This window comes from Gopherus flavomarginatus, chromosome 7 (assembly GCF_025201925.1).
Source record: "Gopherus flavomarginatus isolate rGopFla2 chromosome 7, rGopFla2.mat.asm, whole genome shotgun sequence".
In the NCBI taxonomy this organism is placed as follows: Eukaryota; Metazoa; Chordata; order Testudines; family Testudinidae; genus Gopherus; species Gopherus flavomarginatus.
Window position 1 is genome coordinate 106,287,351 of NC_066623.1, and position 26,139 is coordinate 106,313,489.

Sequence of the window (26,139 nt, forward strand, 5' to 3'; positions counted from 1 at the left end):
AAAATGTACTACTACTAATGCAAATAACAAATACTAGAGTGTAGCATTTGAGCAGGGTTTAGAGTAAAGTCTGAATTATTTTATCAAAAGGAAAGGTAGTTTAGAAACCCGCTATCTGGTGCCAGGTCTCAGGATTGTGCAGCGTTAATGTGTGTGTGTGTGTGTGTGTTTGAGAGAGAGAGAGGCACCATTTGGAGCTAAATGGATGAATTAAAGGAGTGTCTGTTCTAACTCTGACTTTCCTTGCTTACTTGCCTTCTACTATATACCTGATTTCCCCCCCCCCCATTTTTTAATTAATTTGCTTAATTTGAAACAGTTATAAAGAGAGAATGGGGAAAGGAAGGAGAGAAAGGAAATCCAGGGGTGCCAATGTCACTACCTTGTGCTTCTGTTTTAACTCATGCTATAGAGATGTTGTGATGTGTATGGATAAGCACTGAGATTTGGGACACCTGGATGATGTCCCTGTTATCAATCCCAGTGTGTTACAGTGCTGATTGAAAGTAGGTTCCAGAAGGATTAACAGCATACATTGTGTCAATGACACATTCTTTGGGCTGAGAATTTCTGTGCCAAGTTTAAAACCCAGGTGAGCATTTTTGAAGTTATAAATTGTAAACAAAGGGTAGTCTGGGAATAATGTAACACAATACAATGTACTGAATTAAAAATAATTCTTTAAAGAGTCCGTTGGATAATGGCGAGTGATGAATTGGGATAAATACAGCTAGGATGACTCGAAATTTTTTTTAACAATATTGCTTAATGAGTTCTATATTTAGTCCTGTAGTCCTTACTGCAAGCAAAATTTCTATTGAGCTCAGAGGAAATCTTGCCTGATTAGGGACTGTGGGATTGGACTATCTGTAATACTTACAGTATTAAGGGGAAAAACTCAAAAGTTATGTAGAAAAAAGTGTATTTATATTCCAAAATGAAAAAAATTGTATTCTGAAATGGAAAAAAGAGTGAAGGCTGAAATTTATCTACTTTAGCTGCAAAAATTCTGCAACTTAAAAAAAATGCAGATATTGGAAAGTCTGGAAACAAACAGTTAAGGGATCACTTAATCGCTATCCCATTCAGCAATTTTTGTCATTCCATATGATTTTCTCTCTTGTCCAATCTAAACTCCCCTCCCTAACATTTTTTAAAAATGTAAAAGTGAAACATATCAGACTACTAAGAGATGTAAAATTATTTTTGCTGTTTGAGAGGAATAGCATTTCTCTCACTGTTGCACTAATAAGATTCATTATTACTTGCTACAAAAATGTGTGTCCACCATTACACAATACTGTTAAAAATACAAACTTGTAAACTCTATATATGGACATTAATCTGCAACAGTATGTAATCAGCACACTGTATAAAACAAATCAGATCAATCATTCCATCATTTCAGTTCTATTCATAAAAATATTCTTCTATTCTACCAACCATTTGATCAAAAAATGTATGGCACTCTGCTGTGGCTAAATGCACTCTGAAACTATATTCCGTTCAAAATCTTTGCATTTAATATAGATATATAAAAATCAACAATAGGCATCCAGCAACATATTTCCGTTACTGAACCAAACAAGGGAAGAAAGTTACACTTGGATGGATGATAGAATGAAGAAGAATTGGTAGATAGTGAGGAAGAGTGTGGATCTCTTAACTGTTCATTTCCAGACAACTGAGTTTGAAAACTGGGTTTATAATGGGAAGCAACTTCAACTTTAACTATGGGGTGGCTACTGAAGCTTCACTTCATGATCTACCGGCCTACGCAAATGAACTGAGAAAACTACCAGTTTTCTTGTGCAGCTTCTGTCTCACTCAGTCCTGCTAATCACCTGTATTAGAGACATGCCCTTCATCAAAATGCAACAAACCTCCTATTTTTCAAGTTTTTTCATGCATGTTGTCACGTGATGTCCAATGACAATATTATTATCCTGTAGGATCAAAGGCAATGTCACACTAAAATTAGAACACATTTTCTGGTTCTCTTCTGGAGAAAATTAAAAAATAAGGCCCAGTTCTGCAAGGTACTGATCATGTCTTGGGAGGGTTACATATGCTCAAATCCACTGACTTCCATAAGAGTGGAGGAGGCTCAACCCCCTAGGCTCAGAGGCCTGATTCTGCATCCTATAATTAAATGGGAGTTTTGCCACTGTATTCCAGTGGCGCAAGATCAGACCTATATACTTCTATGTGCAGGAAATTAAACAAGCCTTTCTCTTCTTTATAGTTATCGAGGCTCATTACCATGTAAGGTGCAGTATATGTATTTACCCTGACCTTGGACTAATCGCTGTCTTTAAGAGGCTGTTATACCCAGGCAATTTATAATAATGATTTAAAGCAGATTAATGTAATTGGCAGGTAATCCAATTTTATAATCAAGTTTGTCTTGTAATCTTGACAAAGCTGTGCTGCACTCTTTGCTTGAAAATGTATTGTTATTAAATTGTGATGAAATGATGCCACATGGCGCTTTTAGTTCTTGGTAACACATCCATAGTTCCTCCCCGTGCTTCCAAGGCATACTTTCTTTTAGGCATCATGGTCCTTGTAGAATACTACCTGTTAATATGCAGTGTACTGAGTAGCAGAGCAATTGCCATTTTAGGTGGGATCTCATAACATTCAGGTCAATTGATTGTTCATGTTGTGAAGTAGGCTGTTGATCAGTTTTTATTTAAATAGTTCAGGCTTAGAAATTATGGTATTAAATATTTTGGGACATTTCTCAAGAAGAGCCAGTATTAAACTACAGCCCTGCCCTGTAAAAATGTATACTGTGGCCAGAGTCCCAGGGTATTCAGTGCATGTTTTCAGAAGCTTGCTTATTTCACTGTAATTGAGTTGAGTCATCAGCACCCACTGTCAGGAAATATTTTATCTTTGGCATCAAGCAGTGAGACTTATTCATCCCTTATATTTGCAGGGGGGGGTATTTGGGGACTAATAAAATATGGGAGGTGTCAGGACTTCTATTCTCATTCTGTCATTGGCTTGCTGTATGACGTTCAACAAGTTCTTTAATTTCTCTGTGCCCTAGTTTCCCAGTCTGTATAAAAGGGGAGTATAATTATATTGTCCTTGCATGTTTGTGTTTGTTGTTTTTAGTGCTGATCAGTTTATAGAGTAAGGCACAGTCCCTACCCTTAGGCATTTATAATCTCAGAAGACGAAACTAATTAACAGTTCACCTCAAAAGCACTGGGTTAGCATGTCATGGAAATGGATTTAGTTCTTGTTTTTAGCATTTAATACATCATAGGATTCCAATTGCAGGTCAACAGAGATGGGCCTCTTGAAATACATGCCTTTTGCTCAAGAGTAAAATTTTCAAAAGCATTCAAGTCCCATTGGCCTTTGTGAAAAGTTTAACTCCATGCCTTCTGGAAGAAGTAGTATTTTAAGAGGATTCTGTTCACTATATACACTGAACATTGTTCCATATCCTTGAGTACAAACTGTTCAGTGTTAGAAACAGCCATTCTTCTAAACTGTTCCACCGAAGATTATTCCCTGTCAGAAGGGCCAATGATCGTGCACGGGGTGAGAGTTTAATAGTGTTTCTTTGCAGCACTTAGTGATAGGACATATGTTTAAAAGCCTTTCAGGCTATCCTACAGGTCAGTTCCGTGATGAAGATCTCAGATTGTAGCAAAAGATGTTGGAACCCTTACTGTGTTAGAGAAGAGACACATTCTGCAAAAGTCCTGAGGGAAGATCCTACAGGCCAACCTTTCAGTAATCAGATGGCCAAAAGTACTCCCTGATAATTCCAAATAAAAAAATAATCCCCCATTAGTCCATTCTTTGCAATTTTTGGGTTTTGTCTCTGCTTGAAACACATTTCTTAATTACTTTTTTATAAGTTGTGTGATTTCTGTTGTCATTGCTGATGGAGAATGTGATTAGCACATGTGACTGTATCGGACTGGGATACTGCAGCAAAAAAAAATATAACTTCTCAAATTATACGCCACTAAAGAAAAGTTGTATATTTGGAATAGCAATAAAAGATTCTTACAAAAGGATATTTGTGAAACTGACTCAAATTCACCTTAGATTATAACAACAATAATAAATTAAATCTGTTCAATAGCTGGATATTTCACAGTGCAAACAAGTGAAATACAACTCCAGGTCTGATTTCTACCTTTGACATGTCTGACAACAAGGACGGTCCTCCTGCACTGCTGGCATGACAGCAATAGCTGAGGCCAGGAGCTGCCACACTAACATAGCTCCAGTCTAGATCCCCACCCCTGGAAAATGCTGGGTAGGGAGCAGTCTACTCTTTTAAAGATAATCCAGCCTTGGGTGGAGGGTAAGGCACAGGCACTATAAACCTATGACTAAGGCTCCTGTCACATGACAAGGTCAGAATTTCAGTTTTCGGTGTCTTTTTTTTTTTTTAATTTTTTTTTTAATTGAAAGTTTCTTGACCTCATGATTTTGAAGAAAAACCTTCAAATGTGCCCTGAGTATAACTGAGCAGTGTGAACTGTCCTATACATCGGAACGGGGTATTAATCCCATGATCCACTGCTTTGGGAGGTAGTGCCAATAGGGCTCTGGGAGAGGAAGAGGAAAGTGCAGGAGGCCCTGCCCGCTTGTTGCAGGCACGGAGGGTGCCAGAGGTAAGCAACAGTGGTTCATTGCCCAGAGTGCGTAGCGCCAATAAACACACCAGGGTGGAGAAGCAAGCAAAGTTTATTTGAGATCTCAAAGCGGTACTGGGAGACTTGACATGCCTCAGATCCAGCACCCCTACACAAGCGGCTTTTCCCTTTTTATACGTTTTTTTTTCTCTTTCTTCTTTCTTCCCCCCCGCTCCTCCTCCTCCTTCCTCCCCCTATAGCGGTTACGTAAGCGCAGGTGCATTAAGTAATCTTGGCCGCGGCAGCTCATTAGTAAGTTTTCCTTCTGCAAGTTATCTTGTCCTTCTGCTAAAGGTGCACAAGCCTCATTATTTCTGCTTTAGACCAGTTAGAACTGTTGCAACTGATAACGGCTGTTACACCTGGCCTTTTAGGTCGATTAAAGTTCAAACGTGGAGGGACTCTTGTCTGCTGAGGCCTAAAACCAGGAAGGCTCCATACCCTTGTGGCCTTCCACCCTCCCGCGTTACTTAGGGTTATGCTTAGTGACACCAACATGCTCAGCCAAGTAGACACAGTCTGACTGCTGGGGTAAGTACTCGGAGAATCCCCACTGCCATCTCCTGCCTCACTAGGTAGGGAAGGAGCCCCTGCTGCTCCTTCTAGGGGAGAGAAAGGGGTCTCATGGTGCTGAGTGTATCTCTCTGGGATAGGTGGGGCCCTCCTGCCAGCACCATTACAAGTGGAGTTAGTCACGAGGGGAGGGGGTCCATATCATGTGTGCTTAGGGCTCTGGATTGCTTTATTTTGGCCCTGCTCCCACCTCACACCCACAAAGGAGCACAGCAGGCTAGCTTAGCCGCTTCCTCCCCACTGGTGGGAGCAACTTCAGGGAAGGGTTAAAGGTCCATTGTAACGTAACTGCCTTGTCATAGATTCATAGATTCTAGGGTCAGAAGGGACCAATGTGATCATCTAGTCCGACCCCCTGCACAAAGCAGGCCACAGAACCCTACCCATCCACTTCTATAACAAACCCCTAACCTATGCCTGAGTTATTGAAGTCTTCAAATTGTCCCGAAGGTCAGTGTGAGAATTCTCGGGGATAGAATACATAGCGCTCATATAACACTTCATCTGTGGAAATCAAAGCCCTTCACAACAGATCCTAGGTAACGTTCCTATTGTACAGCTGGGAAACCGAGGCACCGAGCGTGCAAGTGACTCAGCCAAGGTCACACAGCAGGTTGTAGGCAGAGCTGGTAAAACCCAAGTCTCCTGACTCCCATGCAGTAATTGGAGCGCATTGCTTCCTATTGCACATATTAAAGTTATTTCCCATAATCACGATCTCTCAGTGAAGTGGGGTGCTGTCTTTTGCAATAACGCCAGTAAGTGGTTTTTAAGCTTCCATTCTATGCCAGTAACTCTAATGTTTTACATTTTGAAGCTGCTCCACAGAACCTCTTTTTTTCTCTAAAACAATAATTTAAGATTAGATTAATCTAATTTAGATTCCAAAGAGTCAGGACAAGACTGAGGCTGAAAAAAATGACAATCACCGTGTTATTTTGGAAATTGCTTTTAAAGAGATCTGAAAGAGGAAGAATTTTTCAGCAATACTTAGCTGTGGCAACTTTTGATGCAGTAAGGATGAGTAGGCAGGGGAAGGAAGAGTTTGAAAACCCTTCCTTCTTCTAACTTCATGTCCAGGAATTGCAGGAGCAGCTAATGTCAGATATTTATCCCCTCTTGTTCTCTTTGACGTTGGTTAATAAACATCTTGAGGAAAATGGGGAATATGTATATAGGGAACAACTAAGTGTGATGTAGAGACCCCATTATGCACAAAATTAGAACCTGTGTCCAGGTGAACTATCAGCATAAAAATATACAATTCGGTCATCAAATAGGTTAAAACAGCAGAAAATAAATTCTCCCTCTAATCATGTTATCCCTGGTATCCCTAAATGGATATTAATTGAATATCTGTGTGAGAGTCTACAATTCAGCCTCTGCTCCTGTTTTATTTAAAGTCAATGGAAAATTTTCCATTAGCTTCAATGAGAGCAAGTTCAGGCCCTTAAACAGCAGTGTTTTCCTAGTATAACATGTCCATTTATTGCAGTTAATTTATTCTTTATATAATATTTTCTTTGTTCATCTTTATCAAATACATTGTAATCCTTTTGCTTCTACATCACAGGTTCGACAGTGTGACCAATCTTGATTCATACACTCACAGCAAAGCCTCCATCTGTCTCATGGATTATAGATCTAAATTGGTAACTATCATTTGCTTGCAGTAATTATTACCAATTTTGTTAACAATTCAGATATTTTCTGCTTTTGCTAAGTCTCCCTTAAAGTATTATATCATTTGGGAAAATGTGCTTCAGGTAATGGCATTATTTTTATCATGAACTTTATTCTTTAGGTTACATACCTGAGCTGTAAAAATCCATTTTTGATTGAAATTTGCCATTCAGGATCTGACTAGGATTGCACTTTATTCCTAAAAATGAGTAATTTTAAAAAAGATTATTTTTCAGTTGCTCTGATGCGTAAGACTCAAATTTATATAACTGAAAAATGACTTAAATGTGAAGTTTTAAAAATAAATTACTATACCTAGTCCATAACATGGATGAATTTTTGGATGATTTTGGGAAAACAAGTAGAGAGATTTCACTTTTGAAATGTGATTACGGTACATGGGAATAACATTTCTCATGGATTTTTATTAGACTTGTAAATCCAGGAAAAGGAAGGAATCTCCTGGGTTATGTAGTCCATTTCCTCCCCCACTCCCCAATTGTTTTATTAAAATTATTTTGTAGTCACTTCCTGTTGTAGCCCCAGTAGCTTCTTGTATAGTCTTGTTTTGAATATCTCCAGAGAGGTCAGAAATGCAGCCTCCCTTGACAGTTTGATCCATTGTCTACTTGAACTTAGAGGTGTGGCTTTTTCCTAGCATTCAGTTTTCCTGCTTTAGTGTAAATGATTCTGCTTTAACAGTTGAATATAACCCTTTCCTTGTCATTATTTACAGGTACACAGAAGTCAAAATGGTAGGACTCGACTCATGCCCATGTTCCTTCCCTTGATAGCTGCTGTTGACTCTTTCTCCTTCCCATCATGGCTCCCTGTCCCTGGTGACAGCCATATTTCTTTTCCCCTCTTCTCTGTTGGCTCACTTTGAGCCCTAAGTGGCAACTAGGAGTATTTGGACAAAAGTATATATAAAGAAAGGAAATTTAGTCTAGAATAAAACAGGAATAGCTGGCTAATGGTGACAGATCTATTAGGCTGTAGAAAGTTTCTCAAGAAGAGGGGTGGAGGCTCCATTGCTTAGAACACTTAAAACTAGGCTGGCCAAAGCACTAGAGAAAATACTGTTGTAAAATCTTTGCATGGCCTCAAGAGATGTATAGAATGCCCTAATATGCGTCTCTCATCTCTGTCTTTTGAAATCTCCAGCCAGAATAAAAATGCAAATTATCTGGGTGATAAAAGGTGAAGCAGTTAACAATGTTGACATTAATTTGTCATTATGGTTCAGAGTCAATATCCCATAGAGAGATGGGGGCAATTCACACTTCTCAGATCCATTGTTTCTCATTGTCTGTTTTCACATTTAGAAGAACATCACTTTGTCAGTTTTCATTCAGACCACCTTTCTACCCTACAAATGATTTTTTAAAACAGTCTTATATTATTACAGTATCTGTAAACTAATAGATCCTCCAGAGCAGTACACTAGTAGGGGCTATATGGAATTCTACTCCCATTAACCCATATAAAGAATTTAATCACAGGTCCCCCCAGAAGTTGGCTTTTCTCTGTGTAGGAGATATTCTAAACCAGGCATTAGATTGGGTGAGCATGTGACAAACACAATACTGGCATTTTCCTGGTGCCCCAGTCAGTTTCTGCATTGCTTTTTGCTGTCTCACACTTGCTTTAGGCAGCAATAGATATTTGAAAATAAACAAAAAAAATTTTTTTTGTTTATGTCCAGTACAACATTAATCCACATTATGAAAAGGTTCTAAATATCTATGTATGCCAAAGAACGTGAGTTCAGAGCTGTTGCTTGTGTGTGTGTGTGTGTGTGTGTGTGTGTGTGTGTGTATAATATATGACTTTGTGAGGGACTAAATAATTTGGGACTTGAGATATAGAATCTTTCCTTTGTATCTTGATAGTTCAAATCTAATCTGGGTCAATAGTAACTGAAAGTTGTTGCCATCTGATGGCTGCCATTTTGGTGGACATTAGGGCTTGAACCAGAGATCTCTAGAGCTAAACACCCAGGCCTTTATAGATTGAACTGAAGAGCCAGCCGCTGTAGCTGGGCAGTAGCAGACTTGCATATTCTGTGGATCTGGTGCAGAGCAGGACACAACACACATGAAGCCTGACCAGTAGTGGGCTTAATGTCTCTGCGATGATTTATGTGAAATGTATATAGCTGTTTCAGTCCAGTTCCCAGTGAATGGACATCCAGGCTGGGAAAAACAGCACTATAGTTGACATTGTTGCTGGCACTCTCAATGGAGATGGCATGAACTGAATGGATCACAGAGACAAAACTACCCTATGACCTGAGAGAGGATTAATGCACATTGGTAAGGTGGAGGTGAGGAAGCTGTCACTGCCACTGGATTTTCTGAACTTCTGATATAGAAGATAGAGGATTTAATTCTCCAGAGATTTCCATTTGCAACTTTTCACTAGCACTAAGTTCACCTGGAAATTATTAGTATGAACCACTACGGCAATTCCTATTCACTTACTGGGAATGAAGGCACTTGGCACTACATATGTTTCCTTAATGCCAGCTTCCATCCTAGCTGGGATTGAGTATAATTTGTGCTGCAGCTGTCTGTGCTTTGTCATTGCGGGTTCCCCTGTTGTTGTGCTTGGAAGAAGTTACTATGGCATCCCACACCAATTAATTGTACACAGCTTTTCATTTGACCCGTCATTCTGGGCATGGCTCAGACTATCTGAGTACTTTATTCACAGGAGAAATAACACTGAGTGATGGGCATTATACTAAAAATATCATGGCTCCACAATATGGTATCACACAACGTAAGGAGTAACCTTCACAATAATATGGGTAGATCATAGCTTGAGAACGAAAGCATTTGCTCTTCCCATTGCTAATGCATTTCTCTAAAATAGGCTCTCCATGCTGATAATGCTTTTACCTGAACAGAAGTGGCTGGTTTGGGCAAACAGACCACACCTCTTGATTTGTTTATATGATATATTCAATGGCGTATGACTTTCAACAACTTTGCTTCTCAGGCACAATGGGGGGAAGGGATAGCTCAGTGGTTTGAGCACTGGCCTGCTAAACCCAGGGTTGTGAGTTCAATCCTTGAGGGGACCATTTGGGGAACTGGGGTAAAAATTTGGGGATTGGTCCTGCTTTGAGCAGGGGGTTAGACTAGATGACCTCCTGAGGTCCCTTCTAACCCTAATATTCTATGAAAATTACTACAAGGGTAAAGTCCATCTGTGTGGGAAACAGTTTTCTCAGGAGCTGCTCCTTGACTGTGGGACAAACTGCCAAAGGAACTAAGGATCAAGACAAACTTCACCACCTTCCACTCCAAGTTGAAGGCACATTCCTTTGACCTTTCCTTCTCTAAATATATAGCTGTGTGTGTGTGTGCACGTGCACACGCATATAATTAAACATTTATGTGAGAAGATCAGGTGTGTTTATGGAAAAACAGCCAGGATGCCCAGATTTATAAAAGTGTTCCTTTGGTGCAAAGTGTAGCCCTCTGGTCAGTGTCTCTGCCCAGTCCACAAAGGATGTGGATTTGTTACAGCCGCCAGCTACTAAGCGTGGATCTTTAGCTCAACCCAGACTCATGCTTTTCCCTAGTATCAGCCAAGAGGTGGCCATCACACAAGATGGACCAGGGCTGTGGCATCAGGTTCAGAAAATGGAGGAAAATTGTCAGAAAGGAAAATTATATTTGTCTCTTACTAGCACCAGCTTCCAACTGTAATACTCCCTTTTTAAGCCTCTGGCCTCAAATTACAATGCTGTCTTTTTAAGGCTCCAGCCTATTTCTGGGGAGACCCAGGCTTTCCTCAGCTGCAGTTGTTCAGAAGGGTCCTTTGTCCTTGCAGCCCCTTCAGTCCTTGTACACATAGCAAAACAAGAAATTGGACAATGTAATCATAGGTGCTGGAACTGGGGGTGTGGCAGGCTTGAAGTGGTTTCCATTCTATGCAGGGTTTACAGTTTGATTCAATGTGTCTCAGCAACCCCCACTATAAAAATTGTTCCAGCAGCCGTGAATGTAATCTGCATGGCTCTTCAAGCAAAGTGCAGCCAAGGTTCCTCTCAGTGGTTGGTCCATCGGGCCCTTGCTCAGTTCCTTCATTAACAGGAACGAGAGGATTCTTTTTCCTTTCTCCTTTCCTCTGAGAGCTCCCAGACCACTTCCTCTTCCTGTCCAAGTATCTGCTTTGCTGAATCAGACAGATATTCTCTTGATCCAATTGGCAGGCAGAGTGGATTCTCTGGGGCGGGGCAGGGCAGGTCTCCTCTTTGCTCTAGCATGGGGTATGTACACCTCATCAGTCAGTGGAGCTAATTCAGCCTTGCACTAGTGTAACTGAGATCAGAACCTGGCCTACTGTTTCTTTCAGTTGCCGATGGTCCTAATTTCTTGGACACATTTTTATCCTACTAGTTTTGATTTTAGCAATGGGAAGGGATTATCACTTATGTTGACTTATGTGGTGTTTTCCAACTGTCTTCTCTCATATCTCACCTACTGGACATAGAAATGCTTTTCTGTGCAGCCAGCATCTTATTTATCATTTGTTCAGCTGCTAAGCTTTTGTCCTCCTAAGCAAAATTCATCAGCAATTTTGGCACTTCCATCATGATTTTCCATGCAGCTCTTTGAAGGGTCATTTCCTCATCTGCTCATTTTTCTGGAAATTGGAATTATTGCAGCATCTCTTGGTCGGCAACATTCTACTTCCTTAAGCAACCGTAGGTGCTTGGAGGCCAGGGGGGGAGAGACAGAGAATCAGTTCTAGTCACACAGGTCAGACAGCATGAGGCATGCTTAGGTGATCCAGTGCTCTGCTTTTACTGTTTGGGAGAGGTATGCTCCTGTCAGGCCCGTGGGCTTCCTGAGATCATCATGCAGCTACAGAGCCACTACATTGGACCATTGGAAAAAGGAGATGGGTGCTCAGAACTCTTGAAATACCAGTAGGGGCCTAGGTGCAGGTACTCAGTACTTTCAAAAGCCAGGCAGCGCAGGTCATTATTCATGTATTTAGTGTGATGAAGAGGCATTTAATTCCACCAACTCAATACTTTCTCCATATCCAGAGATTTGGCAATGACAGGAAGGGCTGGCTTCTTTTCCATTAGCATCAGTTAAATTGCCAACTTTCACATGGTAAATAAGCACCCCGACTTTCACAAGAAGCCAAAAATCAAGCTAATCCCATTTCAAACCAGGCCAAAACAAGCTAATCCCTAAGAACCCCAACACTGTGACTAGATCCCCCCCCGGTGTGCAGTCTGGGACTGTGGTGGGCCTGCTGCGCACCCCTGACTCTCTTTCCCCCTTGCCCCTGTTTGCCTGGAGCCGATCACCCCTCCCCAAAAGAGGGGGCGGGTAACAAGCTACAAGCCAAAAACTAGCTAACAAGCAACTCACAAGCCAATTAAGCCAAAAACAAGCTCAATTTCTGCATTTTTTTTCCATGGGTTTGGCATGTCTGGTTAGGAGGCATCTTGGGTTATCTGCCTGAATATTTTGTGATTTTTGGTGTAAGTGACCATTTATCACTAAATCCAGATTGCCTGGGTGGCAAGATAGTCTGGAGAGCCTAAGGGGAGTGTCTGTGACTCTGTGGTAAAACTGATAATGCAACCATGAAGTTCACATTTGTTACTGGGTTGGTGAAATCTAATTATAGAATCTAGCACCAATTTGGGGTATCTGCCCTGTTTTTTGACAGTGTGCCCTGAGGTATAGGCACTCTCAGTCGTGAGCCACCCCAGATAGTGGACACCTCTGACTCGCCATGTAACCAGGATCAAGTCTTCTAATCTCTCTGTACTCCTGTGCTTCACTCAGAAATGGAAGGAGGTATATAATACTTACCTTCCTCACATGGTATTCTGAGACTTAATATTTATATAAAGTCTTATAACTAAATTGCAGACATGCTTTCTGGTGACCCAGAACAACTCACTCAATGATATTCACATTGGTTTAATGTAATTAATAACCAAAAAGTTTACTATAGATGTTCTACACAACTGACAGATTCCCTCATTTACGTGTCAGGTGAGAATGTATAAGCTGGGTGAACACTTGGAAAAAGCAACATGCAGTGCCTACTTAGGTTGCAATTAACAGATGACCTCTCTAATCAGTGCATGGGAGGAAGGTAGGATGCAGGCATGGAGAAATTGACTCTGACAAATATAGCTTGACACACCAGGAGCTGAATGAGTTTTGCCTTTACTATTATATGCTGTATGTGATCTTGAGCGATGTTGATTTTATGATCTAGCCAGTTTCTTTTACTAGCACTCATCTCTGTATGGTGTATGAACATTGTGCTTTCAATATGTCAGTATGGATAGACAAGTCCCTTTACACAGTTGAGAGTTATTGTTCAAGGAACCAACAATATAGCGGGTCCATCATGCCTCGACGTATTTTCAGAAGTAACTAGTATTTTAATACTTTTTAAATGCTGGTCCTGGTCATAACAGGCAATTTCAATGATGATTAGTCATGTAACTGTTCTGTGTTGAGCTATGCTTAAATCCTGTTATCCTTATTCAGTCTAAATTGCTATTTACTTCAATATGATTTGGCTTAGGACTGCAGGATTTAGCCCAGCTCATGACTAATGTGTATGAAACCTGGTAAACAAAGGCTTGTACTGAAACTTCTGCAATGGTTAGAATCTGATTTCATTTACATACTTTGAAGTGTCAGAGTTACTCCAGGTGTCTGCCAACTGGGGTAAAATGAGATTAAAATGTAGTCCGTTGTTTCTACAGGTTTCATTATGAGCTCTGCTTTTTCAGGATTTAATATTGTACTGTTTCAAATATTAGGTTATGAGATCAGATGCATTTTTTTTTAAATTGCAAAAATTATTTAAATCTGAGTTCTTGAGTAGCAATTAAAAAAATTCTTGTGGTTTCAGATGCTCTTCTACCATGCTTTGAGCCAAACATGGTTTTATTTAAAAAAAAAAAAAAAAGGGGGGGGGGACAACCAAAAAAAATCAGATGGAGTCCATTCTGAATATGGATTATATCTGTATCTGATTTTACAATTTAGAAAACAGCATATTTAATGGCACTGTAAAGGAAAGGAAGATGTGACATTTGGAGTCATCCTAGAGAAAAGTGTGTATGTATGTGCATGGGTGAGGTGTTACCATATAGATAGGTTTCTCTAAGGAGGGGAGTAAATGTTGTTGTTTCAACAATATCTGTTTGATATTCGTGGTCTGACAGACGGTATTGCATAGTAGCACTTTGGGGAAAGTAGATCAAGCTGGTGCATCTGTGTGTGTGTTCCCCTAAGATAGCTGTCTGCAGTTCATACTTCTCATTGCTTCTGCCTTCTACAATAAAAGCGAAATTCCCCCTTGGGCTAAGGGCTAGCGTGAGGCCTACACACCAGCTAAGCTGCACTTAAGTGTCAGTCTGGTTTACAGTTTATTCTTCAGGGAGACATGATAGTTGAAGCAAACAAGCACAGGCTTTGCAAAAGGGATTTCTAAAAACAATTAGCAGAAGGGATATACCTATCTACGTCAAAGCAATAAAACACCTCATCACAGGGTGGCTATCCCCTTTTGAGGGAAGATGGAGTCAGTCTCACAGATAATGAGATGCTTCCCAGCCTGAAGGGATGGAACTGAGGAGGGTCAGGTAATAGCTTAATGCAGTGATCCTCAGACTTTTCACATCATGCCCCCCTTTTGCCCCCTGCCCCTGAGAGCTATGGTCAGGAGCAGGGGGTGGTCAGGGGTAAGGGGACTGGGTCTGGATCTGCAGCCAGACGGGAGCTAGGGGCCGAGAGCAGAGCTGCAGGTCTGGGACTGGCAGTGGAACTGTAGCTGGATTGGGGATGCAGCCGGAGCCGCAACGAGGAGTAGCGCCAGGGTTTCTGGCACCCTAGGCAGAATTCAGGGGGTGGCATTTTTTGTGCTCCCCACGGGGCATGTGGGAGCTTCATTGAGCTGCTCAATTGCCTGCTGCTGTTTTCCGCGGCACGTCGGCAGAAGGTCCAGAAGAACAAAATGCCGCCTCCTGAATCCTGGTGCCCTAGGCAACCGCCAAGGGTCGCCTAATGGAAGCGCCGGCCCTGGCCATAACTGGGTGTGGACTCGCAGCCAGGCTGGGAGCCAGGGGCTGAGTCCAGGGATGTAGGTGGGGGCAGGGCATGGCTGCATGGTGCTACCTCCCCACTTCCTGTGGGGGCTGGCCCAGACCCTGCTGTGCCACCCGGAACATTCCTCTGTGCCCCCTTAGGGGGGAAAATCCCACAATTTGGGGACCACTGGCTTAATGGACACCCAGGCCTTATAAAAGGGCTGAGAGAGCTCCATTTGAGGAATGGAACCACACAGAGTGGGTAGGTTCCTGTGGAAGGCCTTGAGCCAGGGTCTGCAGGAGGCCAGGTACTCCAAGGGAACCAGCTTTGAGGCCCAGTGCTCTATACCAGAGCCAGGAAGGACACAAGGAGCAGAGTCCAGGAGGGATGGAGAGTGGTACTCTAGAGGAACCAGACCGGGGGATGAATGCTCTGTCTCAGAGCTAGAAAGACTCTCCAAGGTAGCCTGGAAAATGGCTGGGAACAGGGCCCAGAGGGCAGACTGAATAGAAGCTCCAAAGAGCAGAAAAAACATTTTTTGTTGGGACTTTTTAGTTGGACTTTCGCAACCCCAGAAGGGGTTCAGTTTTGTTTGTGACTTGGCCAGAGGGCTAAACCACATCTCCAGCATGGACTGGTGTGTGGAGAACTGAGGAGATGCATGTTGGGGAAGGAAACTGAGGCAGAGAGCACCAGGAGTGCCACAGTTGGCCAGCAATGGTGGTTATGTTGCAGTCATGCTCTGATACTCATACACCATTCCCTGCCTGAGATTCCTTACCACTCCTGTGTGTTCTTTGGGATTTGGGAAGTGGCACAACAACAAATGGGTATAAACTGGCTATGAAGCAATTTAAGCTGGCAATTAGAAACCTTCTTGTAAACACTAAAGGAGTGAAGTTCTGCAACAGCCTTCCAATAGGGCAAACAACCTATCTAGTTTTAAGATGGAGCTTGATAAGTTTCTGGATGGGATTAGAGGGCAGGAGTCTCTGCGATATCTGGGGACTGGACTCGGTGACCGAGAAGGCCTCTTTCAGTCCTGTGTCCTCTGTTCCTATGATTTAATCAAAGTCCTCTAAGGCAACCTTTCTCAATGACCAGCCTGTGGACAGGCACCAGTCCCTGAGATCTCCCTGACACAGTTTAGGAAGACAGCAGGCTGGTCACTAGTATCAAAAAGGTTGAGAAACACTTCTCTGAGGTGGTAGGATTCTCTGCCGCCCCCACATACCCTTTGTAGCTCTTGGCTTCGTCTCTGAACCATGGAGTACCGTCTCTTTGACCCCTTCAGTCAGTGTTTACAGTGATCTGAAAAGAGTGGGGAACCTTTAATCACCCCCACATCTGCAAGTCTCCCTGCTGAAGAATTAAACCTGTCCACCACCCCCAAATCAATCATCCCTCCCCCCCCCATCAATTTGGCTCTCATTCGCCCCATCCTCACTTCGGCTGCTCCTTGGGGTTCTATGTCTTCTCTCCCAGGCCAGATGGGGCTGGAGCAGAGTGCCTTCTCCTCCTTTCTAGGCCAGGTATTGCAGGGAGGGAGAGGGGAGAAGTTGTGCCATTGTTTGCATTAGGGGTATGGGAGAGGGACCAGAGCTGACAGGTGCTGCTAGGCTCTTTTCTTCTCTCTGCTCCGCTCAGAGTCTCTAATGAGAATGGTATCAGATTACTTGGGAGGCTGGGGGAATTGAGAGGGAGTGCTGTCTGCTTCCTGCAGTAGCCCTACTTTACCACTTAATGGAGAAGAGCCACCACCAATCAGAGGGGAGCTCCCTCCACCCCCACCAAGGTAGAGCTAAAAATGTATACTCCCTCAATGACCCAGCTGGCTATTCAGAAATTTCATTTTGCTATCGCTGAAACCCATTGTGACCAGGTGCACTTTAAGCACTGCTTCCAGTCAGTATTTTTCACTACATTCATCCGACGAAGTGGGCTGTAGCTCACCAAAGCTTATGCTCAAATGAATGTGTTAGTCTCTAACGTGCCACGAGTTCTTTTCATGGATACACACTAACACGGCTGCTACTCTGAAACCTTCCAGTCAGTGTCTTCTCTGCTCTCTAAAATGGCCAGAGACAAAAACCTCTTCTTACAACATTCAGACAGTCCCCTCTGTCCGGTGACCCTCTTTTTTTCCTGAGTGGTAGCTAGCTTATTGATGTAGAGTGCCTCCATTGGAAGAGAAAACCATCAAAGTTTAATGACTCCACCTCCATACGTATAGACAGTCCATAATACCAAACGGAATGTGTAAGTTGTACAAAGATAGATTTCCTGAACTGTCGGGGGGGAGTTCAAGCAAGAAAATTGGACTTGAAAGAGTTTTTGAAACTTTGTGACCCTCTGACACTGCTGTGACTTTTAACTCCTCTTGTGATTGCTGTGGTTCAGCTCACAGATCTTGTGACTGCAAAATCTCTGTGCAACCCATCTAGAGTTGCTCTTCTTCTGTGAAAACAGCAGAATGTTCTTTCCAAGAATCACTCTTTTTTTTTTTTTTTTTTTTTTTTTTTAACTGCTTCAGTTGAAAGCTATACTGGCCAGTCACATTCTGTGATTGCTTTTTTAACAGAAATTTGAAAGTAGCATTTGTAGCTGTTTCCCCTCTTGATTATAGCAATCTGTGGGTCCAGGGATAGCAGCAGTACTTCATTTTAAAAACCATGTTGAATTTGGTGATATACAGAAAGGACTGATTCAGATTTAATCAGTGGGTCACTTGTCTATTGAAGTCTAACTGTAATTCTAGAAATGACCGGGCTTTAAGTGATAATGGTGATGAATCTGGGGCATATGGGTGAGTAAATAAAATATTACCTTTCTCTCTCTCCCTCTCTCTCTGAGTGAATATGAAATGAAGAAAATGATCATGTTCCCATTAGCACTGATGGTGATGTGTGTATAAAGAAGAGTAGGCACTTTTAAATGTGAAGCCTCTGACTTTCTTCCATCATGGGAATAGTACACCGTGATTAAGACAGAGAAATTGGCAGGTCTTCTTAGCTGTATAATAAATGACCAGATTTCCAATATCAGAAATTGGGGCTATGCATGTGACGTGTGAGAGTGAGCAGCCAGTTTGACGCTTTGCTTTAAAATTCCTACTTGGATCCAAAAGTCATGAATAAAAGAGTATTTTCCTGTTATGCTGGTGAGAAGAAAATTCATACTGTATCTTGTTGGTGAATTTGCTAAGGATCTTAGCCTCATTTAATATTAAAATAAAATATATATAATGTGACAATCTCAGCCTCGCCTAGGGTAACTTGTGCAGCGATGTTACTGAGTTTAACTGTTGCTTTAGGTGCTCTTGAATAAACTGTACACATTGTATAGTCTGTAAATCAGGTAGGCCTTAATTAAACTGATGCAAACTCTTGCATGGACACTTATTTTGGTTTAAACTAGGCTTATTTTGGTTTTCCTAATTCCATAAGAAATTGATAAAATCCTGGTTTAAATGGATGGGTTTGTGTACCAGTTTAATGAAATTGGTTTTAAATAGATTTTAGTAAAACTTGTGCAATTCTGTATGTAGATGAGGCCTTAGATCAAGTACTGGGTAGGATTCCTCTGCCCCATAGTGCTCAACCTACCTGGGCCCAAATGTGGGGAGCAGTGTGTGACAAAGTTCCGAAAGAGTGGGAACACAACATTCTTCAAGCAGGAAGGTAAGGTGCCAAGGGATTCACTCCATGAGAGTAAACAGACCTTTCTATCACTTCAGTGCAATGATTCTTTATTTGTGGTGTCAATAACTTTCCACAATAAATTTGAGGAGACACCAAAGGTGAATAGAAAGAGGTGTCATAAACAGATAGTTAAGGGTTAATGTCTCTTTTACTTGTAAAGGGTTAAGAAGTTCACCTAGCCTAGCTGACACCTGACCAGAGGAACCAATGGGGGAACAAGATGTTTTAAAATGAAGGAGGGACGTTTCCTTTGTTTAGTCAGTTTTCAGTTTCAGCTGGAGTGAAAAAGATCAAGGAATCAGCCTCTTATCAGAGTTGTAAGTTTTAGAAAGGAATAAACAGGTTTATGTTTGTTTTCTTTTGTACTTGTCTTGGTGCAGATTAAGGGAATTATCAAATTTGGGTATTCTTGTGTCTATTAAGATTTTTGCCCAGGGGAACATCCTGTGTTTTCAAGTTATTGTCTGTGAGATTAGCTGGTATGCTGTCTCCCAGAGTGTTTTTTTTTTTTTTTCTTTCTTTTACCTTTCTTTTCTTTAATTAAAAGCTGCCTTTTTAAGAACCTGATTGATTTTTCCTTGTTTTAAGATCCAAGGGATTGGATCTGGACTCACCAGGGAATTGGTGAAGGAGTCTTTCAAGGCTACCCAGGGAGGGGAAGGTTTTGAGAGGAAAGGGAGTGATCCAGATACTGATAATTCTGGATAGTGGCAGCGATATCAGATCTAAGCTGGTAATTAAGCTTAGAAGTGTCCATGCAGGTCCTCACATCTGTACCCTAAAGTTCAGAGTGGGGGTGAGACCTATGACAGTAGGGAACTGTGGGACTAAAGTGACTGACTTTTCTCTTGAAATGTGGGATGTTTGAAAGAGAGGTCGTGACTCTAGTCCAACCACTGAAATCAAAGGGACTTAAGGAATCAGGGGTAACTGGATTAAATTTAATGCCCCATAATAGATAGGAGGTCAGAACAAATATCTAATGGCCACTTCTGGCCTTAAGCTCCCTGTACCAGTCTTGGCTCTCTCCTTCCCTCCTTCTGTTAGGCACCAGGCTATGATGGGTTTTAGGGGAGTTGAGTCTTGAGGGTAGGGAGAGTTTAGTGCACTACACCTAGCTCCTGTCACTGCCTCCTTTACTTAGCAGCAGGCTCCCTTTAGCAGTGGATAAACAGAGTAATAGAAGGGGAAGGCAGCATCATGCTGACCATTGGATACCCTGTGACAGATTTAAAAAAAACAAACACTCCCTCTCGGGGCTCTCACTCCCAAAGACAATTTGTGTCCCTACTATGTGCTCAGGAATACAATGGGATAGAATAACTTTCTGGGATGAGTGGGGAGTTCTGTCTGTAGGCCCATTCAGACCTTGACCTCTGATCCTGCCAACAAGAAGAGGGATGTTAGACGGCTGCCTCCACTCAGAACTGCACATAAACCACTGACAGTCACTGTTGCCCCAGGCTAGATTTGAACTAGTGGTCTAGAAATAAAATACTCCATGTATCTGTCACAGGGAAAACTACTCCAGGCCCTGTGGCTTCTCCTCTCCGTGACAAACACCATCCATAAATGAAAATATTCCCCTACCAGGATGCAAATGGCAGGGACATAGACAACTTTTTTTATTTAGGAGGTGGTGGCTGTAATCAGGGCCGGCTCCAGGCACCAGCCGACGAAGCACGTGTAAGGGTGGCCAATCCTGGGGTAGGGGGAGCTCAGGGTGGTTTGTTTTTTTTTGGTTCGGCGGGGCGTTGCTAAAGGTTTTTTATTTCAGCTGGGTGGCGCTTGTGGGGGTATTTTTGATGGGGTGGGGTGGTTCTGGGGGGGGATGTTTTGGCAGTGAGGCACTTGGTGGGGGGGGGTGTTTCGGCGGGGCGGTGCTTGGGGGAGTGTTTCGGTGGCGCAGCCTGGTGTGGCGCTCGGGGTGGGGTTGGGGTTGGTGGGGTGGCGCTTTTTTTTTTCTTTTGCTTGGGCCGGCAGAAAAGTTTGGAGCCAGCCCTGACTATAATAACTGTTGACCATTGCTTTAATGAGTAGTTTTGCACCATGACTACATTTGTTTATCTCACTTTATCAAAAGTAGACAGACTTCTGTTCCAAAGTCAATGTTTCCTTTATTGATGCAATCCCTAAATTTTTTGGAGAGGCTAAAGCCTGGCCCATATCCCCAGTTGTCTACGCCCACGAATAGTGATGAAAAGATAAACAGAAACCTCTTTTTCTGACTGAGCTTTCACAGTCTCCTTCTCTGGTCAGAGCACCCCTGCTTGTTTTTTCCTGCCTTATGCAGTGGTGTTGTAGCTGTGTTGGGCCCAGGAGACCTTACACAGAGCTCTTCTTCAGCTCAAAGGCTTGTCGCTCTCACCAGCAGCAGCTGGTCTAATAAAAAGTATTACCTTTCCCACCTTGTCTCTTTTTTTTTTTTTCCGCTGCCTTGTAAGTTAAAGCAGTGAGCTGTGTTGCCTGATGAGTTCCAGCTACCTTGACTTTTCAAATAATTTAACCTTTTTGTGCATGGTCACTAAATCCTACCAAGGAGCACAGGAGATGGAGGGAGTTTTAAGTAACTCTTCTTAGTTGGCCCCAGGGCTAGTATCCCTCTGCCTCTACCCAAAGGGGTAGTAGTATCTGTCACAATGTCATTGACAGTTCCTCTAAGTTTTTCCATTCCACACAGATGCCATTTATATTAATTACTATTTTGAAAGCAGATAAATAATGGATGGATTTAGGACCCCGTCCTCCCCCAATATTTATAGGAAACTTTAAAAGATCCTCTCTAGTGTTAGACAACCAGCACAGCTAGCACAGTTTGGTATTTAGGAAATGCTAGATTTCTCTAGTAGTCGTTAATGAAACTATTTCTGTTTCCCTACCCACCGTGGCTGCTTAAAAGAATTGTCCCAGCTGCCAAGCTAGTGCATTGTAATGGAGATTGCAGTTCTCAGCAGCTTATTGAAGTACTCTGTAATCTTGAGTAAGAATGCTGTTTCTCTGTTAATAGTTGAAAAACCTAAAATCAGCAATTTATCCCTTTGAATCCAGATCTGTGCTTCTCATTTATGGCTTGGGCTTGAAAATTACACATGCTCTTGGTGTTGGTGCTATGCATAAAATGATTAAGCAATTGCTTGAGCCCCCCCACCCTCCGTTTGCTTTTTTTTATTATGTGTTGTGTGTGGGGAGGGCCCCCCCCAAATATTCCTGATTAAGGCCCCCAGCAGTGGGCTAGAGCGGCTTCTACATTCACTGGTACATGATGGGAGCTAAAAATTTGGCTCCACATAGATGATTTCAAAGTGTATTTTTCCCCACTTAAATAAAATGCTTCAGAAAGAAAGGATACACGTTAAGTATGAGGTGCTGAGTTGAGGACAGTTAACACTAAACTACTCTTAAATTTGCTCTGTGTCATTGTCATTTTCTTAGATGGCTTCAGTAACAGATGCCAGATACAGACACAATGATGCTTCAGACCAAAATTTCGATTACATGTTCAAACTCCTGATCATTGGCAACAGCAGTGTGGGCAAAACGTCCTTCCTCTTCAGATACGTTGATGACACTTTCACACCAGCTTTTGTTAGCACAGTCGGAATTGACTTCAAAGTGAAAACTGTTTACAGGAATGACAAGCGGGTGAAACTGCAGATCTGGGTAAGTGCTGGCACTTTCCAAATATTTTATTTAAACTTGAGCAAAGATTTACCAGAAAAGGTAATAATAAATGCTAAGAACAATTTGAAGCATTTGGCTTTTTGAAAGTAAATCCTGGATTATTCTAGGTTTATTATTCATGGGGTTTTATGTGATTATCTTTTCCCCACACTTGGAGACTTTAAATCTGATCAGCTCATATCCACCAAATATATTTGTATCTTCCTGCAATATTGCACTGCTGAGCAGAAACAGGTAAATTCACTCCAACTACTGAGGGTCCTCCCACACATAGCTACAGGGGGTAAGGGTGTGTGACATGGTATACCAGACTCAGAGGCTCCCTGCTGGAGGCCTCTGGTCCTATCATTAGGGCTCCGTGTCTGTCATGGAGGTCGCGGAAGTCATGAATTCCATGACTTTCTGCAACCTCCATGACTTCTGGTGTGGTTGGCCCCGGGGACTGCCTGAGCAGCGGTCCTGGGGGTGGCCACCAGCAGCTGGTGCTGCTGGCCCTCTAGTCCCCACCTCCAGCAGCAGCTTCCCAGTTCCCCCCCAGAGCAGTAAATCCTCTACCCCCCAAGATTTAGTCAGGGCTATTTTTAGTAAAAGTCATGGACCAGTCATGGGCCATCAATTTTTATATATTGTCCATGACTTTTTTTTACTAAAAATATCCATGACTAAATCGTAGCCTTACCTATCACACCTGTCACAGAAAAAGAGCAGTAGAGAAGCCATCTAAGCAGCCTAGAGAGACTGCTGGGAAGCGGCCATTAGCCCCTGGGGAAGTGGCCTGAATATTTGACACACCACTGGAAGGAGTCCTAAACTGTTAATGGCCCAGCTGGAGAGCTGGGGCCAGAAAGTCTCAGAGTGGGCAAAACCATTGCCTCCAGAGAAGAAGGCCTGGGGATACAGCTCAATACCAGGCCTTGGACTGTGTAAAGACTGAGAGGCCTTGCGATAGATCTCTGTTGGACTGTCTGGAAAGGGGTTTGTTTTGTTTGTATTACCTACAGATTGTGTGGGACTCGGCTGGAGGCTGAGTCATTGAAACCGCTGACAGAGCCACCATAAACTGAAGGAGAGTACAGGCACATGCACATTGCCAGGGGGCACTTGCGAGAGGTGGGTGCCACTCCGTTAAAGGGTGCTAAAAGCCAGCTCTGGTGAAACCATATCAAATGTCAACTAGAAGGAGAGATTCATACAGAAACCCAGTCATATAATTTCTGCAATGAACCAGAATTTCACTGTCAAGTCAGCAAAATACTGTATCTAAGATTCCTAAACTACAGAGTACAGCACAGGTCTACAACTAAGCAACCATGCTATGAGTTCATCATGTTTCTTTTATGAAGTGCAAATGTTTTAGAAATATTTTTTATTACGTGTGACAGATGACTTGAAATTCAGTTATGCAGCAAAATTGACCTTGATAGTATTTAACCTTTCAGATACCCCAGAAAATTTGCATTCAAACTATGTTGGAAAGCTGTGCTCAGGCTTTTGTATTTTGAAGAATTAGAAAGCACCCACTTGGAATTCCCTAGCAAAATACCCCCATTTATATTAAACATGTGAAAAAGATATCAAACAGGGAGAGAGAAGGGCAGGTATCAAATCAAATTCAAGAGAGCCAGCTGCAGCAGCTTAAAAGGGTGCTCTGTATAGCTTTGTCTCCAGACTAATTAAACAGAGGCATTGGATATGAGGTTAGTTGAAACAATGTGTTATCATCTTCCAGACGTTTCTAGCCAATAGAAAAATGGCAGATGCACAGTATTCTGATTAATCCATGTGCAATGGATTCATAACAATCCTTTAGTTTCTAGATTAAAATATACCACTGTACATAGCACATCATTCTGAACTGCTGCTGTCTTGATTTAAGAGTGGGCATCTAAGCAGAGGATTTTTTTTAGCTAAAGCATTTTCCATAGTAAACATAGAATTAATTTGATCTCTTATGTATCCAGGTGCATGATACAACAGATTTAATAGCAATACAATCTTTGCCATGTTTCTAGATTCTGGTAATAAAATAAAACTGATATATAGGTTGTCACAAACCTAGCTGTGAAATTATTTGATTTAGTGTTTGGGTTATGAGGATATTTCAGAGTTTAAAGCCATTACCAAATTAAACATGTTTCTCCTCCTGCGTTTGACTTTCTTACAGGACATCATGTCCCTGCTGTTAAGGAAGGCAAACTCTATAGTTATGTGAGGTTTATCAAGAACATTCTAAATAAAATTTAGAATTAATCAAAAGTTTTAAATAAATGTTTGAAGTCTTCTGGAAAAGACTTAAACTTGAAAAGAGATAATATACTATGTTTGATTTTTCAGAGAGAAGTCACTAAAATAGTAGGATTTGTAATATTAGAGTATCAACAACATTAGTGTATGTTGATTTAAAATGAAAATTAAGTACTTAACAATTTCAGGGTGACGTGCTTTTATTTTATATTCCTTTCACAGATCTGTAATATTAACCATAACTTTAGAGTTTTTTCACAAAGTTTTTAAGTAGGTACCTTTTTAAAACCACTTAATATTTCAACCTGTTTTGAGTTCATTTGCTCTTGTCATAAACCTGAATCTGTAATCTGAATGTAAGCATGGTAGTGATGCCTATTAACAGACCAAAATCTGAGCCCTTACAAGGCACAAAATGCAACTGAGTGCTCATAGGTGGATGAAAGGAATTGTTTTCTTGTACATTTATCTCCCGGTGTTAATTTTGCTACTTTTCTTTTAAAAATTGATTTACAGAGCCTACATTAGGCTCTAATCTGCTTAAAAACTGATGGTACCACTCCCCATTGATTTTCAATGAGACCATATGCAGAGAAAGATACGGCTCAATGTGAAGGAGGGAGCAGGGTCAGGTTTTTCTTTGTATTGATGCATGAGAAGCAGAACAATGGGTGAAACTGTCTATAAACAAAAATGAAATTGGCTATTCGCTATGAAGGGCAAAAAGTAAACAAACAGCTTACATCTTGAAAAATAATTGGAAAAATCCTTTGTTTTAGTAACGCAAAGTTTATTAGTAACAAAAGAAATAAGATACCTTATTTTGAAATTTGTGGGACCTGATTCTCCAGTGCCTTGAATCTTGTGCAGTTGTTTACACCTCTGTGAAGTGGGTTCAAAACATTACACGAGATGTAAGGCGGAGGAGAATCAGGTCCATGACTTTTTAACTTGACAGTGTCTTTGGATAACAATGGGTGAAATTTATCACTGTGCAGAGTCCGTACAAAACCTACACATGACTTAAATCCTATTTTGAGGTCTTAAGTGGGACTTAAATGGTGTCTAGCTGTTGTGCTGACCTTCTGCATGGAAACGAATTTAATCCTAAATGTATTAGCTGTGAAAGTAGCCCTTGACTGATTTGGGGCATCAACACCATTCTACCACTTAACTTGAAAGAGCACATTAACTGTACAGATGTGTCTACTCCAGCAGCTCTCCATGGGTCCAGGTGCACTGGGTTAGAACTAATAGCAGCTTTATAAAGCTTTGTCTGAGAGTTAAACAACACAGTAGTTAAAATCAACTGAGCCTTGCTGAAACTAGAGGCTTCTGGCCCTGATGGAGCTGTTCCAGTAGAGGATTATGGGTCTGAGGTTGGCTAATATAGACAATGGCCAGGCATGTGGTACTTGGGATTAAATGAAATCTCATTGGAAATTTAACTGTTTTACTTTGTGGCTTTCCGGACAAGGTCATGCTAAC

The 26,139-nt window shown here is 41.8% G+C and overlaps 1 protein-coding gene across 4 annotated transcripts in view; it reads left to right on the forward strand.

Annotated features, from left to right (window-relative positions):
* Positions 1-26,139, forward strand: part of RAB3B (RAB3B, member RAS oncogene family) — a 133,480-nt gene that overhangs the window by 920 nt on the left and 106,421 nt on the right. Inside the window, exons 2-3 of one of the 4 annotated variants that reach the window (XM_050961686.1) lie at positions 6,820-6,898; positions 22,159-22,386. In XM_050961686.1, coding sequence (XP_050817643.1) covers positions 6,878-6,898; positions 22,159-22,386 — 249 coding nt within the window. In that variant the 5' untranslated portion in view covers positions 6,820-6,877. Of the gene's footprint in view, positions 1-6,819; positions 6,899-18,628; positions 18,706-19,035; positions 19,044-22,158; positions 22,387-26,139 lie in introns of those variants that run through there. The other 3 variants (XM_050961684.1, XM_050961685.1, XM_050961683.1) reach the window with 3 other exon arrangements.